The 17,277-nt window shown below is 47.5% G+C and overlaps 1 protein-coding gene across 5 annotated transcripts in view; it reads left to right on the top strand.

Moving 5' to 3' along the window:
- l(2)k09913 (transmembrane protein 53-like lethal (2) k09913) overlaps nt 1–10,267 on the top strand; it is a 74,765-nt gene extending 64,498 nt beyond the window's left edge. For 4 of the 5 annotated variants that reach the window (XM_077661144.1, XM_077661145.1, XM_077661142.1 and 1 more), the window contains one exon: nt 4,363–4,818. In XM_077661144.1, the coding sequence (XP_077517270.1) occupies nt 4,363–4,755 (393 nt within the window). In that variant the 3' untranslated portion in view covers nt 4,756–4,818. Of the gene's footprint in view, nt 1–4,362; nt 4,819–9,811 lie in introns of those variants that run through there. The other variant, XM_077661143.1, reaches the window with a different exon arrangement.
- Nucleotides 10,268–17,277: the final 7,010 nt, after the last annotated feature.

Consider the following 17,277-nt stretch of genomic DNA (forward strand, 5'->3'; position numbering starts at 1 on the left):
TTGTTACCTCTTCTGTATTACTTATTCTTGCTCTCACTGATGGTGTTGCTTAATGGTGACAACCCAATCTTCAGCTCAGTGAGGCTTTATTGTTGCATTCATAGTGCTGTATTAATGTGAGATCATTAAAAGCCCCATTGGAGGAAAAACCCGGAGGGGAGTGTGACGTCACGAGGCCATGTGACATGATGGCATTCAGCGTGGAGGAGAGAGGACGAGTTCCTGATGCAGCAGAACTCTACCTGAGTGGGCATGCCAACAGATCTGGTGGCAAAACCCTTGTGTGCCACTCTTGGTGCGCGTGTGCAAGCACAGATGGCGCGCAGAGCAGCGCGAGCGTGGGTTTTTCTGACGCGGCAGGCAGTCATGAAAAGGAACGACCAGACTCATAGTAAGTTGCATAAAAGCCTTCAGTGCTTTTGCATTCTCAACACATAGTGTGATTAGCTGTGCCCCAGAGGTTTTGAGTTGTACAGCATGCATAGCGAAATTCTGTGAAGGTCCTGCTGGTTGCTTCTTTTCAAGGGTAATTGATGGTGGGCAGGGATTGCACTGAGTAAGCTAAAAACCGCTTCTGGCCACCCTCAAATCCCAGATGGCTGCAGCTGGGCTGAGCAAGTACAAGTGTGCAGCCCGTTGGTAGTGCATTGCATTTTAAATTGTTCATTCTTCAGAAGGGAGGTTGCAAGCACGAAACAATTTTCCAGAAGTGAATGGTTTTTGTGCGCTTAGAAGGCAACCACAGAGGTCTGAAAGCCTGTGCCTTGCACATTTAGGTTTCATTTTGCTGTGAACAAGTTGTGAGATGATGGATGTTGGTGCTGTCTGAAGAGTCCCACAGCACGCATAGGTATGGCAGACCTCTGGAATGTACGTCGGGCAGCACCTTGGCTGGAGTTTTTCACGTCACTCATTTTGCAGCGTTTCTCGTTCGATATGGGTTCATTGTGCTGACTCAGTGTAAAAGAGTATAATGCGCTTTAATGTACTACTATCAATCAACGGGAAAACTCACTGCACACTTAATATTTTCTCATTGATTGCATATCCGTCATGCAGTGACGTCGGGCTTGTTATACCTGCTGCTTGAAAGCTGGTACTGTGCGATGACATGATCGGTGCTAGGAGCTTGATTGCTTGAGCAAATCTAGCTCAAAATGGGCATTGTGCCAGCTCTGAAAGCATCACCTGACCTCACTATTCAGCCAGTGCACAAAACATGCATTCCTAGATTGTGTTGCAAGGCTCCTTTAATTCCCGCGAGTCAGTAGGAATTTCATTTCAGTGCCTTTGTGTGCAACAGCTAGCACGAGTTGTTGCACACATGCATTGTGTTTCAGTCCTTGGAAGGCAGTCATTACAGTCAGGAATTAGCTGATAATTATTAGGAATAAAAAGCATTTACTGATCATATCTGTTGGCACGAAGTTTGCAAAGACCTATGTTAATCAAGTGCAGGTACTTGGTGAATATAGTTTCTCTAAGCCATGTGCCTGTTTCTCCAAACATGGCAAGCTTCACATATTTTCTGTAGAAATTTGGTAGAATGGTTTACGAGTGCAAATTCATTCTTTGTTTCTAATTTCATAAATACCGTGGCTATGCTACATATTTAGCGGACATTTTTCAACATATCCGTTTTCACGTGCAAGTGTGCTTACAATATAGAGGTAGCCACCGTTGTAATGGCGGGAAGCACGTGGATTAATTAATTGGCCAGCTAAGTCTTGTTGCTTAGACTGATTTGTTATCATGTGTGTTTTATTTTTCATGTGCCATTGTAACTCCTTTATTTCCTAAATGTGCCAGCTTGCCTGCCAGTGTTTTTTTTGTTTGTTAACTTTGTGGTTTCATATGTAATCCTTTTAAGGCTGCTGTTTTTTTCTTGCCTTGCAATGCATTGTTTGTGCAGACCACCTTTTAGGCCAGAACATATATACAATTAAGATGCAAAGCGAAAATGCTATGCACTCAGTCTATTCACTGAATGTCAAACCTGCTAACGCTGGTGGCAACAAAATGCTCATATTAGCTGTGTGCTTTAAACCTTTTGTCATAAGCTGAAGCTGTATGGATGGCAGTTCATGCAAGGTCATATGGAATCCAAAAGGAGACCCCTTTGACTTCTTTTTTGAGGGCTTCATGCACTGCTTTTATCAAGGTCAAAATGTGCTTACCAGCACTGATGCGAATGGTTCCTGAGGGTAAAGTTATTGCAATAGACCATAATCTACATCCGTGATAAACAGTACAAACACGGTGCAAAAACATTATGAGCAAGGTTGAGGGGAGCCTCAGTCCGCTGACAAGAGGACTGTCGTCTTCTGGGCCCAGACAAAGACACGTCCTCTTTTCAAAATGCTAGCTAACGGACTGAAGCTCCCCCTTGAACCTTGTTTTTACTTTGTGTGGCCAAGGATCCCATCTTCCTGTCGTCACTACTGTGAATATCCAAGACAAAGAAGTCAGTGCTGACCTAAAGAAATGCAACTCTGCCACCGATCATTCATTCTTTTAAGTTATTTGTACTTCAGCTTGTTAGCAAATTGCACTAGCAAAAGTTCTTCTCTTAGCAGTTAAGGAATTTTAAAAAAAAAACGAAGAAAAAGTGATAGCCATAAGCAACTGATTGGCTAATTTCACTACATGCTTGCCACAGCATCATTTTTAGAGACAGGTGCATAAATGTTCCTTGGGGAACTGCCATCAAGACTGGTCAAGATTATAGATGGGAGGTTTTTGTTTGTTTTGACTGTGGTCACAGTTGTTTGAAATGCTTTAGTATAAACTGGAGAATGCCTGTTTGATATGTTGCTTGGAGTAGGCAGCACCCAGCAGAAGGCAATGAAAAAATGGTAACAATAATTTCACCCTCTGAGCATCAGATGGTATTGCCACTGATCAAATTCTGCTTTAATGTGACATTTCTGCTGGTAATGATGTAGGTACCAAGCATGAGGCCGAACAAAGATGACTGTCAAATGCCACTTCTGCGTGAAATCTTCATGCTAACTAGGCATTTCTTTAGCTTGGTGAGTAGGAATGCATAGTTAATTGAGAAATATCGGAGGCATAGCTAATTATACTAAGTGTTTTTTTAATCTGTGCAGATTTAAAAAAAATGCCTGGAAGATATGGCACGGCATGTTGATAATAGTAAGTAGTTACTAGACTGTTAGGTAACTTTAACCGACTAATTAACTTTCTAATTTCTGGGTTTAGGGCGCAATATTATAGTGCCCAATAGGAGGCGTTCATTGTCATAGGCAAACCCTGTTTTTAACACTTCTATATTGTTATTGTGATTTGAGATATTGAACATGGAATTATGTACACAAAACTAACTGATACCTAAAATACGCATCTGACTTGTAGTGTTCCTCATTAGGTGGCATACTAATGCAGATGGATGTTACATGAGGCTCCTGCTGCATGCCTGGTTGTATTAAAGCGGAGAAGGCAGTTTCACTTGTCGCCTTAGCTATTCAGCCGTGGTGATGAATTTTCCATAGTCTCGCAATTTTTTGCAAAAGCACTGCAGCGTTTCTTTGGCGTTTCGGCTCTTTGCTTCCTGTTTAGGTTGATATCTGTCTGCAGTGAAGCAGAGAAGAAAAGGTGCTGGTTGGCCAGCTGCTTCGTATTTTGGCCTTCAAAACCTGTCTCCCTGATGTGAAATGCGCTATACTACTTCCGGCGCACCTGGCATGTTGGTTATGGTGTGGGCTTATTTTGCGTGCGTAATTCCATGTTCGATATCCCAAACCACAATGCCGGTATAGAAATTTGAGAAACTGGGCTCGCCTACGATCATGAATGCCTCTGACGCGGCATAGAATATTGAGCCCTGAAACCAAAAATTAGAAATGTGGTTAGTTTGGTCGCCTTTAAACTGCCCACTACCACAGACATAACAGACGTGACAACGTGACAGGCACGTTGTCATATCATCAACGGCTTTTAAATGAAGTCTGCACAAATTAGAAAAAAAATACACACGGTATATCAGCAGCTTGAGCTGGCTTCCCTTGAATTCTGCTTGATGCGCAGACGGCTAGAATGCATGATTTCTTGATTTTGTCAGTTCTTTGCAAGCAATGTAAACTCATAGCTGATGTACACCACCACTCCTGGTTTAAGTGAATCTGATGAGTATTCTGGTGTGTGTTCAACAGATGCAGTTCTGGTGTGTTTCATGAAACTCTGGTATGCCTATTACACGCTCAAACAAAGATGTATCCAGAATTTTTTGCATCTCCAGTCTTTAAAGAAAATAGCAGTTTTTGTTTGCCTCTCTTTTAGCCACTTTTCTCCTTATATTGTTTTTTTGAGCTCCAGAGAAAGTTTCTTTTCTTTAACACGCAGGTGTACGACAGCTTGGTCGACTACGAAGGCATCCCCAAGGGCTTCCCCACTGCTGTGACCAGGAACCAAGTTGTGCGTAAGGTGCTAGAGCTGATGATTCGGTTTCAGCGGTTATTGTTGTACCCAGTGTCCACGGTCCACTGGAAGGCATCATCACGTGCATTTCATGACAACCTGCTGACCTGCCCTGCATTGATGATCAACTCCAAGCGTGACCAGGTGGCCTCCATTGCGGCCAATATGCTGGTGGCCAACAAGTGGCGCCAGAAGGGCACTGATGTCACCTTCTGCACTTTCGACGACTCCAAGCATGTGCAGCACATGGGCCTTTACCCTGACCTCTACTGCAGTGAGGTGCTACGTCTGCTCCGCAAGGTCCAGCTCATAGCTTGAGTAGTCACAACCTTCTAGGCTATGCAATGTGTATAGTCAAATAAAAGGAAAAATACTCTTTTATCTGCTGGTTTCTGGCAGCATTGTGTTGATTCATGCTTTGGAAACATCAATATTTAGACTGTAGAGCACTGTCTTCCGGATGTGGCCAGAACATTTCTTTAACTTGGCTCCAAAGTACCTGCTGGCCATGGCTTGGACTGCCCAGGTAACTGTTTTGCATACACAAATTTTTGTAGGATCCAAACATTCAAAACCAAACTGTCTTTGTGTGGACATCCATTGTGAATTTGTCCTCACCTAAGAGAGCTATCAAATTTTTAAAATAAGGCTTTTGAGGTAAAAGAGCAACTTCGGTATAGTATGGTCAGTGGTAGTGTTCATCAGAATACACTGCAGCCATCTCCCAGTACATGTGAACTAGCAAGCTGGTTAACTGGTATCTAATGTAATCTTTTTGGCTAGTACAGTAACAAGTTCAATCTATTTTAGGGTTTGCAGCTTGCAGTAGTATCATTACAAGTGTTTAGGTTTTCGTTAATGCGATTCCTCTGATTGCGCTTAGCGCAAGGCATATGTTGCCGGCACACGGGCGAAGTCGAAACCTCGCGACCAGGATGTGTAGGGTGCCTCGATGAACCAGCGCCGCTTTCAGGGTGAAGACACCACTCTCGGCGAGGGCATGTTGGGTCCCACTCTCCCGTTCAGCTGCATTGAGCGTAATGCGGTGGCACGCCGTTTCGAAGAAAAAACTGCAGCTGCCGCGTGGAATTAAAGAAATTTGGTATTCTAACGAGAAAGAGCGGTACCAAAGATTGTTTGAACAGTGCATCAGTGGTAGTTACTCTAAAGTATACTATCTTTCACAGCTAATCTGCCGAGAAAGTCGGCGCTTTATGAACAGTCCGTGTACTCGTGCAAGTGGTTCTCTTCTGCAGCGTTCATTTTGCGCTCTGTTCCTTCATAATAGCATTCTTACAACTTGCGTAGCATATTCTAGTGCAATCTCTTGACCCGGATACTCTACATTTCAATTACTTTTCGAACTATCAGGATTACTTATTTCGAGCTGCAGTTCAGGCAGCTTCTCATTAGCCATGGAGTCAATGTCAGAAGGCGCGTTCTATGGCTGCTAATTTAAATACTTATGAGGATGCAAAGATAAGTTGTGCATTATTCATCCGTCCCCAGCAGAAATTGTTCTGGAAAACAAGCGTTTCGCATGCCTTCTCATACTTGGGGGGGGGGGGGGGGGGGGGGTTATAACTGTTCGCCAGGCCATCTGGTTTGACCTGCGGTTGGCAATTTTTTCGGCGCGTGCAGTCACCAGCAAAGCCAAATAGCCGGTGCGCTTTAATAGTGTGGGCGGAACACCCGGAAACACAACAGTCCCTCATATTAACTTGGTCTCTGACTGCTGCATCACACACTACGAGCTCACTTCAAGCAAAGGGGCGTGGCCCATTTTCACCTCGGTTTTGCAACATTTGTGTGTTCTCCGCCGCGTTTGTTCTTTCGATTAGAGGCGCCTCGTTGTTACGCGTCGCGGCCTTCTCCCGATTACAGTCGCCTCGGTACACATCGCACGTTCTGCCGCCACGCTGTCAGAAGTCGCATATTTTGTCCACCAGACCAGAAGCGCTTGCGCAGACGCCGTGGGCCAGGAAAGCTGAAAGGCGAGTGTTAAAACCTGCAAGGCCACATCAGAATTTTCCGAGCGGCTTCTTCACGACCTGATCACAAAGGCGTTTCCCAATAAGGCAGCCGTACTATTTAGGCGCTCTTGCGTGTAAGCGAGTATGCGAAGCTCTCGTCGCAGCGTTTTGTTCAGTTTATTATTTGTTTTATCTTAATCCTATGAAGGCATTGTTATCCCCTCCCCTCTTTCTACTTCTTTGCGTCAGCTCACTACGTATATACTGGCACCTAACCTATCTTCTGTGCGTCAGCAAGCAAAGAAGCGATGGCTGCGTGACGCGAATGAAAGGCGACTTTTTTCCCCAGTAGTGGTTTATTTTCCTTTTCGTACCGCTTCTAAACAAACCACAACTGGAGAAAAAAAAAAGGCTTTTCATTGCCCTCACGCAGCCACGTCGGCAAAATTCGTCACGCGTGTTTCTGGGCAACCGTATCCTATAGATTATTTTTCTTTTTGCCTCTTTCGATGACAGCAGCAGCAGGGATGAAAGCTGGTCAGTCGTGTTCACTAGCCCGCGTCTTCCTGCGTGCTTTACCTCGAACGTGGTTTTACAACTAGCCCAGACTCATTGCTTAATGAGAGATCTATTGCCTTGCCCGACGACTATCGAGTGAGACAGGAAGCAAGCGACTCATAGCAACTGGAGCAGATGGTTCCGCAGAAGCGAGGGGCTCGATCCCGACCGCGGTGGCCGCGTTTCGATGGACGCTAAACGCAAAGGCATCCTTGTGTTGTGCGATATCAGTGCACGTTAAAGATCCCCAGACGGTCGAAATTATTCCGGAGTCCTCCACTACGGCACCTCTTTCTCTCTTTCCTCTTTTACTCCGACCTTCCTCCCTACCGGGCGGTTCGGGTGTCCATCGAGACATGCGAGACAATTACTGCGCCATTTGCTTCCCTCAAAAACCAATTTTCAGTTTTTTTCCTGTGTTGCTCTGGCTCCGCTTTCTTATTTTACCCTCGCAGGGAAAACGGGTTTGAAAATAAGTAGTTAGGAGCTGATTTTGTGAGGCCTGTTTGGGGATCAGCCGCTTTTGATGATTTTTCTTCATGTTCTGAAAGAAAAAATAAATTGTTTCGTTAAATTTGTCCTCGAATAAAGCGAGTTAGTCACTACAAATTAGGAAGACGTCGCATCGCATCATCAGTCTACGTGTAGTTAACACCATTCAAAAGAAAACGCAACGATTTGAATTGTTTTGTTGCGGTGCTAGCCACTAAGGAAAGCAGTTAAAAAACATGGTCATTTGGTTTCAGACGTGTCCTCAGCTTTTCACTCCAGAGCAGTGAGGCGACAGATTAATTGGAAGAGAAATCTGACATTATTACGTAGATTTTTTCACACACGGTGCAGCAGCAAGACAGAGGCACTGACAAAGAAAATGTTGGAAAAGTGGATGTTGACTACGCAAAAATGTTATATTTGGCAGGTCAGGCATGCTCCGCATTGCTTGTGTACAAGAGAAACTTGGGACCTTGTGAACAGTCTTTACGCTCAAAAAAACAACAGCAGCGTAATTCTATGGAATTCGGGGACCGTAATATAGTCCATATCACTATCAAGGAACACCAAATAACTGCGGCCCCTTTAAAGTGCAGCCGTTGACTGGGAAACACAGCAGTCCGTCATAACGTTTCGATTATCGTGTAGTCGGAGCGAGTGCATCATGCATAAAATATGCTCAAAACTGCCAAAATCATTACAGTTGTCACGCGAAAGCAGAGGAACCGTGCCAGACGCATGGCGCATTGCACGCAACTGACACGTGGGACCCAGCATGCCGCTGCGAAGGGGAAACGGCGGCGCAGGGTTGTACAAAGGGTGTCCCCACCCTGAAAGCGGAGGCGAGCGGCCATCCATGCGCTCTAGGTTCTATACTCTAGTATAGTGCCTAGAATATACTCTAGGGATGTGCATGCAGCCACGCCTCGAGTGTGCGCCATCCAGGGGCGCTGGTGTCGCGTGTCCCTTTCGCAGCGGCCGAGGAACCGGTTTGTAAGTCGAGATAGAAGGCTTTTCGTTATCTTCCTCTCCCGATGCAAAGGTCTATACTATCGAACTCGAAAACTGAGAAATAGCTTCGGCATAACAGCAACTCAACATGTAAAACTTGGCAATAGATAAGCCTATGTGTAACCTAGCAGAATGTGGTCCATCCAAGCAAGCAGTGTGCCTTGACGCTTAGGCCTAGCTTCGCAACCAGCAGCGAGCGGTAATTTGGAAGCAGCCACCGCTCGTGATCAGCGGTCCAAAGCCAGTGATAACACACGATCAACTGAATATTGTCTCATTGAAATTAAGGTTCAGTTGGTTTCCTCCCGTCGCGGTGGCTTACGCACGGCTATGGCGTTCAGTTTCTGTGCCCAAGTTAGATGCGGGGTGACTCCCTGCCGCGGCTACTGCGTTTCGATGGATACGAAATGCACAAGGCTCCCGTTTGCTGGCCAATGTCTGTGCATGGTAAAGAGCCCCAGGTGGTCGAAGATTAATCCGGACCGGAGCTGATGACGTCTCTCGCAGCCTATATGTCGCTTCGGGTCCACATCGCATCAGACCGCACCACATCATACTATGTCATACCACCACGCCACTACATAATTTGGTTTCCGCAGCACCTTCGGCTGCGTGGCGGACCTGGCGAGCCACCGGTGGCCTTCGATCGGCTTGGTAAGCTGCATCGATGAAGGGCGCTGCAGCCGAGCTCCGTCCGGCTTTCCCGCATGACAGCACTGAGGTATCGCGGAATTCCGTTAGGAGATGCACCACTTGCATGCGCGCGCCGTTCCGTTTGAGAACAAAACAGTGAATTGTGGTGTTTAGTGTCCCGAAGTCTTTTAGGCCTTTGACGTAAAGGCCTTCACTGAATGCATTTAGTTTGAAGGCCTTCATCCAGTTCTACCCTTCACTCAAGCCTTTAACCAGGTGAAGTACTACCAGGTGTACACACCTGGCAAGTCTCCCACAACCCGGTGGGTAGGGGGGTCGCTTGCCTCAAAGCAGAGTTCAGGGATGTGCGTACATACAGTCGCGACGAAAAAAGCACAATGACGTCACCGGAGCCAAGAAAATAGCACCGAGAGGCTGGCGCAGCGCTGTGCTTCGCGAACACGCCTGGTACTTTTGTTATCGGCGTGTTCGTAACCGCTGCGCCGATCATTGCTGTCTGCTGCTCTGGTGGCACGTCACAGTGCTAATATACGTATGTCAGAGATCTGAAAATGCGCCTAATAGCATCCAGAATTTTCGCATCACCAGGCTGCAAAGAAAATAACAGTTTTTGTTTGCCTTTCCTTTAGCTACTTTTCCCATTGTATTTTTTGAGCGCCAAAGCAAGTTTTCTTTTTCACACGCAGGTGTATGACAGCTTGGTCGACTACGAAGGCATCCACAAGGGCTTCCCATCTGCTGTGAGCCGTAACCAAGTTGTGCGCAAGGTTCTAGAGCTGGTGATTCGGCTTCAGCGGGTATTGCTGTATCCGGTATCCACGGTCTACTGGAAGGCGTCATCGCGCGCATTTCATGACAATCTGCTGACCTGCCCAGCGTTGATGATCAACTCCAAGCGCGACCAGGTGGCCTCCATCGCGACCAATCTGCTGGTGGCCAACAAGTGGCGCCAGAAGGGCACTGATGTCACCTTCTGCACTTTCGACGACTCCAAGCATGTGCAGCACATGGGCCGTTACCCTGAGCTCTACTGCAGTGAGGTGCTACGCCTGCTCCGCAAGGCCCAGCTCATAGCTTGAGTGGTCACAACCTTCTAGACTATGCGATGTGTATAATCAAATAAAAGGAAAATACTCTTTTTTTATCTACTGGTTTCTAGCTGCACTGTGTTGATTGCGTTTACTCATGCATTGGAAGTCTCAATGTAGTGGCTGTAGCATAATTTCTTGTGGATGTGAACAAACATCTGTTTTTTAGACTGCAATGTACCTGCTGGCCATGGCTTGGACTGCGCAAGTGAACTTTTTGCATACACAGGTTTCTGTAGAATCTAAACATACAAAACCAAATGATCCCCTCATATTGAATGTGTGCAAGACTGTTTTTCACCTAAGAGAGCTAATAAATTTTTTAATTGAGCCTTTTGAGGCAAAAGAGAAACTTCTATATAGTATTGTCAGTGGTATATAGAGTATCAGAATACAGCCAGCTGCCAGTACATTTTAACAAGCAAGCTGGTTAACTGGTATCTAATATTGTCGCGAATATTCCACGGCAGGTATTCGGGGGGGGGGGGGGGGGGGGCTTAAGAATCTGAGGCCCAGCCGCGGCAGAGTGGGCGTGAGCATGATGGCGAACCACTTCTGCCTCCACTTCTCAGCTATGTGTCATTGCTCTCTGCAGCATCGCCTCGATGCGGCCTGCTTCCGCCAGACGGAAAAGTTGACAGAAAGGCGCCAGGGTACACGAGTATTGCAACACACAGGGCGGCATCCAGCCTCAAGTACGATCTAAAGGGCGGTCGTGTTAAGACTTCATCCGAAAAGCGTGCACAATGTCTATACGTGGTGGTCTCTGCGATGAGCGGGATGGGGTTGCTGGTGAAACTGCGTAAGTCGCTAATGCGGCTGAGAACACGGTAAGGACCAAAGTATCAGCGGAGTAACTTTTGAGACAGTCCGCGGCGACGAACTGGTGTCCAAACCCAGACATGGTCGCCTGGCTCTTAGGTAACAAATCGCCGTCCGACGTTGTAGCTGCCGGCGTCTACGTTCTGTTGACAGTGTGTTCGTTGTCTGGCCAGTTGACGTGCTTCTTAAGCACGCTGAACACAACAGGCGACCTCGATGTCAGGCTCAGTCAAACTGAGGGTCTACGGGCAACATGGCATGTAGTGAAGTAACTGGACGACCGAAGACGAGCTGGGAGTAAGCCGCGTCGTCTCCTGCAGGGCCATATTGTAAGCGAGTGTTACTTATGAAATACTTTGGTCCCACGTTTTATGCTCCACATTAACATGCATGGAAAGCACGTCGGCAGGGTTAAATCGTTCCATACCTGTCTGTGGGTGGTACGCCGTTGTACGTCGATGGCTGGCGTGTGTCATATTCAGCACAGCCCGAGTTTAGCTGGCCGTGTAAGCAGCTCCCCGGTCGGTAATGATAACCCTAGGGGCGCCATGACGCAGCACAATGCTGTGCACAAAAAAAAACGGCTACTTCAACAGCAGTTCCGCTTGCAAGCGACGTTGTCTCAATGTACCGCGTCACATAATCCGTCGCGACAGCAATCCAACGTTTTCTAGTGGATGGCTTCGGGAAAAGGCCAAGTAGGTCCATTCGCATACTTGTTGGAAAGGTGTCTTCGGAGGCGCGGTATGGAGTACAGGAACACGTGGGTTTCAAGGGTGGAGACATACGGCGCTCTTATTTGCGACAGGCTTTAACGTAGGTCTGCACAGACCGAAGTAATCTGGGCAAATAGTACCTCTGCCGAATCCTTGCTAAGGTACGACTGACTCCCAGGTGGCCGGCAGATGGTTCGTCGTGGCAAGCGCTCAATGTGTCGTGTCGCAACTGTGACGGGACGACGAGCAGAAGCGTCTCTGTGTTGCTCTCAACGTTGCGCTTGTAGAAGATGCCACTTCGTGGAGTGAAGGATTGCAGCCCACAAAGGAAAACACGCGGAACACGGGGACCACCGCGGCCTTCCACGTATGCGATGAGCGACGCTAACTCCGGGTCCGCCCTTTGAAAATGCACCATATCGGTTGTGCTAATAGTACCAGTGAAAGGGAAGTCTTCGGCGATTTCGGGGGAAGCCAGCTCCACAGGCGCGCGTGATAATCAATCCGCATCGTGGTGTTTCCGACATGACCGTTACGTCGTAATATACTGTAAACGGAGGTTCCACCTCGCCAACCGCCCAGACGGCATGGTCGAAACTTGCTGATAGCCCAGAGCACCGCAAGACATTGTCAGTCGTTGAATAGTTGCATTCCGATCGCGAAAGTGTTCGGCTCGCGTAGGCGATTACTCGTTCGGCACCGTCTTGCCACTGTATCAGGACCGCCCCAAGGCCGACGTTGCTGGCATCGGTATGTATGTCGGTTGCAACGGCTTTATCGGAATGGGCGAGTATCGGCAGACTTTGCAGGCTGCAGCAGAGCTCCTTGAAAACATCGTCTTGTGGGGTGTGTTGTCTCTAGTCAGCGCTGCTAAGGTTCCAGCTACTCTGGAGAAATCTTGGACAAAGCATCGCGGTAGTAAGAGCAGATGCCAAAAAACTGCCCAAGGGCCTTCTTGTCTCGGGAGACCGTAGACGGCAGTGGTCTTGTCGGGATCTGGGAGAACGCTGTGCGCATTTACAACATGCCACATGACGCGAAGGTCCTTAAAGCCGAAATGGCGTTTCTCACACTTGATCGTAAATTACGCGAATTTGAGCGCTAGGAGTACCTTGCGCAGCCGCTTTAAGTGTTAGTCGAAGGTAGGCGAGAAAATGGCATCGTCCAGGTACGCGAGCCACGACTGCCACTTCAACCCAGTTAAAACGGTGTCCATCATGCGTTGGAACGTCGCCGGCGCTGAGGAAAGCCCAAACGGAGGCACCTTAAATTTGTATGGACCTTCGGGCGTCACAAATGCAGCTTTCTTGCGGTCTCTCTTATCTGCCTCCATCTGCCAGCAGCCGCTTTTGAGATCTAAGGAGGAGAAATACTTGGCATCACGTAGTCTCTCGAGCGCGTCATAAAGTTTTGGGGCCGGGTAAACGTCCTTTTTGGTCACGATGTTCAGCTCACGGTAATCGACATAGAACCGCAAGATGTCGTTCCTTTTGACGAGGACCACTGGTGACGCCCATAGGTTTGTCGACGGCTGCATGGATGACAACGTCGGCGAACATTTCGTCGATTTGCATTTTAATGACGCGGTATGGACACTGGCATACTACAGGTGGTGTGGTTGCATAATGAAAGGCGCTGCCGGCGAATGCTGGCTTTCTCGCATGACATCAGTGTTGCGCGCTAAGATGGCACGCGGGAAAGCCGTTAGAAGATGCACCACTTGCAGGGGCGCACCGTGCCTTTTGATATATCGTTGCCCCGTACATCAAAATGTACACAGCGGACAGGGTGAAGCTGGATCGTTCCATCAGCGGCAGCCATATGCGCACTCGGGCTACCTCCGAATACATCCGCAACTCGGATTTTGGCCTTGGGTGTCCACAACGCCATCGATGAGCTAGTTTAAGGCCACCTATCCTCGCAAATCCTCCACGGAAGCCGGCATAGCACTACTCAAAAATTTGGGCCTCCTGCCAGGTCCATCTAGGGTGCCTCGATGCGCGATCCCCTCCACAGCTCCGTGGAGGGTGGGGACATCCTTTGAAAGGGTCAGTGTGCCGCCTCGGCGAAGGCGTGCGCCATATTTGTGCCCACTCCAGCCTGCGTCAGTTGCACGTGCGGCGGCAAGACGGGGGAAAAGACATGCCGGGGTGTTGCGTGTCTGCGTGCACACATTAGTCCTGAAATGGCTTCAGAATGTGTGCATTTCCGAGAGGTCCGAAAAGAAGGCTCTTGTGGACTGTAAAGGTGAAACGTGACAAGTGGCAGCCGGCCAACACTTCACGCCTATGCAGTGAAATACTGAACGTGTGAGCTAAAAACGGCGTTAGAGTTTTTGTAGACATTCATTTGTAGGAATCGTGCATTGTGTTTAAAATGCTTAGCCGACCAGGACGCGCATTTTCGGTCAATAATGGCATATTTCGTGTAGACTAAGTAGTAAGGAATAAGGGGTCTTGACCTGAACAGAAGACATGAAATACATGCGTGGGTTAAAGTGACTCCCGGACCTTTACGTTGTAGCCCTCCGCCGCTCGTAATGTGTTTGGCTAAAGCTGGAAATGTCTCGTTACTGATTACATTGGACCAGAAAGCGAACCCATCAGTGATCGTTACGCAGCTTTTATCCGAGGCTCTGATGAAAATAGGTAAAGGCGCGAAGGCTGCGCTGAAAATTATTCAAGTTTAAGATTCCATTGGTTGAGTACCAATATAAAGCATCGGAATATTTCGAGCTGTTGATTTTTACTTCTTGTGTGGTGATTAGTAGTTCCAGTACTAGATCAGTGATTGTTTTATGCACCATTTGCAATATTCCTACAGCCAACCTTGTCCAGAAAAAAAGTCAATGAATTCAAGAGCATTATTATAAAACATGGTACCAGCGCAAGAGACAAGGACGAAGGGAGAAGACAACGCGAACGCCGGTTTCAACTGAAATTTATTGCACACTTGCGGGACTTTTATATACAGAGAAGCGCCGCTATCGCCACCAACCGTTCAAAGTTATCAACACACGCCGGGCCACAAATGACAAATGCATCTAAACTAAACAAAGGCAAATCATAGCAACTGCGTACAGGAGCACATCGCAGACATTTTTTTCCCTTTTCTTTTTACCTGCCTGAACCTACAATCACATTTGCCTGTAAATAATCAATTTGCTTTTTTCCGAGCGCGACACATGGTGCACTGACACACTTATCTTTTTCATTCAAGATACATAGGATTTCGAAAATTTCCCGGCTTCGCTGTGTGCCGAACCTGCGCAGTACACGTGTATCATTCAAAAACGCTTTGCATGCCGGCTTGTGCAAGCAGCGACGAATGTGGCAGCTAAATGGCCCTCGCCACTTACCGAATCGATATTCCGGCGGTGCTCTAGCAAGCGCTTGTTGAGACAGCGCCCAGTTTGGCCGATGTAACTGTTCCCGCAGGCGAGGGGAATTCTATACACCACGTCAACCTCACATTTAACAAGTGTTTTGGTGTGCTTTATTCTGCAGGCTGGCCTCTTTTTGTCGTCATTTACACGGTGGCACATCTGCCCCAGTTTTTCCGGGGCCGAAAACACCACACGGGCTCCGCACTTGTCGCCGACCTTTTTGATGCGATGCGAGAACTGATGCCAGTATGGCACCCCGACAGGCCGCTGTTGGGGGCGTGATTTTTCGTCTAGCCTGCGCTGCCAACCAGACTTTATCTCATGAATCAGCCTTTCCACTACCGAGGCTACAATTTCTTTCGGGAAAGCGGCCTTCTCCAGACGCCTTAACTGGGCACCAACGCTGTCACGAACTTGATGTTCGCAAGACTTGTCCAGAGCAGAGCGGATGCAATTTTCTTGCAATAGCTCTTTTTACGAGCTTGGAGTGAGCCGAATGATAGTTAAGAATTTGTTTTTTCGACCGTGGCTTATACTAGAAGCACACGTGAGTTTCATGGAAAATAAGGCACACATCAAGGTATTCGATGCTAAACCTCATGCCAAAGGCGTTGCTGAAAAAAACGTCCAGGATGTTTCCCACCTCGATACCTCTGTCCTGAGCCTGAGATGCGTTCATTACCACGAGGTAGTCGTCAACGTACCTAAAAACTTTCTGCACGCAGGCGTTGTAAAGAGACGCTTCAATGTGCTTGTCAAAAGTAGATAAAAATACGTCACTTAAAAGAGGTGCGAGGCAAGAGCCTATGCACACTCCTTCTTTTTGAATGAATTGGCAATTGTTAAATGTAACGATGGTGGATGAAAGGTAAAACCGTAAAAGCTCTAAGAAATTGTCGATAGATAACCCCGTCATGTTCTGGAAGCCCACAGCCCCTGCGTCTTCAATAAAATCTCTAACGGCGCGGAAAAGCACAGGATGAGGTATTGAGTAGAACAAATCCTCCACATCAATTCAAAAAGCATAGCGTGTTTGACATGACGTTTCAGACACAGCGAAATATTCAATGACATCATTCGAGTCCTTTTCAAGAAATGGATCCTTTAAAGGAAGAGCACTAAGGTGCTTCTGCAGGAATTTAGACAAAGCGCCCTGCCAAGAGCCCTTCTCAGTGACAATAGTTCTGAACGGCATAGATTCTTTGTGGGTCTTGGCAGTGAATAAAACGCTCAGTGAATCTACGTCAGCAGCATCGATGCTTTTTCTCAATTTGTCCAGGTTTAGATCCTCACATCAGGCGATAGCCTTTTTCTTCACCTTGCCTAGTGACAGAGACTTCGGTACAAAGTTTTTTGCCATAGCCTCGCTTACCTTCGTCGGAAGAGGGCTTTAGCCATCACGGCGAAGCCGCCCTCCTTATCTCCCACTAATAGTGAAAGAACCTTGCTCTTCAGGTAATTTACACTGGATCTAATCTCAAATTTGGGGGCCAAAGGGGCACCCCTATACTGCAGGCACTCAACGTCTTCAGCGATACAGCGTTCCTGGTCGTCTGAGCTGACTGCGGCCGCGACATCCGTGACTATGGAGAGCATTCGTACTAGTTCTTCTTTAGGCTGAATGCAAAACTTTGGACCGCTGCTTAGCACAGCTTTCACGTTTTCAGGCAAATTGCACTCACCAATACAGATCACTTGATTTGGCGCAGTGTGCTGACGTCGCGCTTGCGCTTTCTTGAAGGCACTCAAGTTCCACAGAATGTTAGCATTCTTTGCAGCCAGACGAGTAAGTGTTCGGAAGAGAGGTTCACCATTTTGTGCTGGCATTATCGAAGCGGCATAGGTGCGTAGGTGGTTCTGCAGGTGTCGAATGTGTCGCCACAGCTTCTCCCTTCGTCCTTGTCTCTTGCGCTGGTACCATGTTCCATAATAATGCAAACAACCAACTAGCCCAGCTGTCTACCCTTCGCGAATTCAAGAGCCGTTTCAATTAGGTTAGGATCGAGTCTGCAACTAAAACCAAGTCATCTCTATGAGAAAGATTAAGAACAACAGGGAAATCGTCTACATATCTAAAAATACGACAACGCGCTCATCGCTCAACTGGGGCTGAAGCAGCCGTCCAGACTTACCTACCCCCC

This window comes from Amblyomma americanum, chromosome 4 (assembly GCF_052857255.1).
Source record: "Amblyomma americanum isolate KBUSLIRL-KWMA chromosome 4, ASM5285725v1, whole genome shotgun sequence".
NCBI classification, from domain to species: Eukaryota; Metazoa; Arthropoda; class Arachnida; order Ixodida; family Ixodidae; genus Amblyomma; species Amblyomma americanum.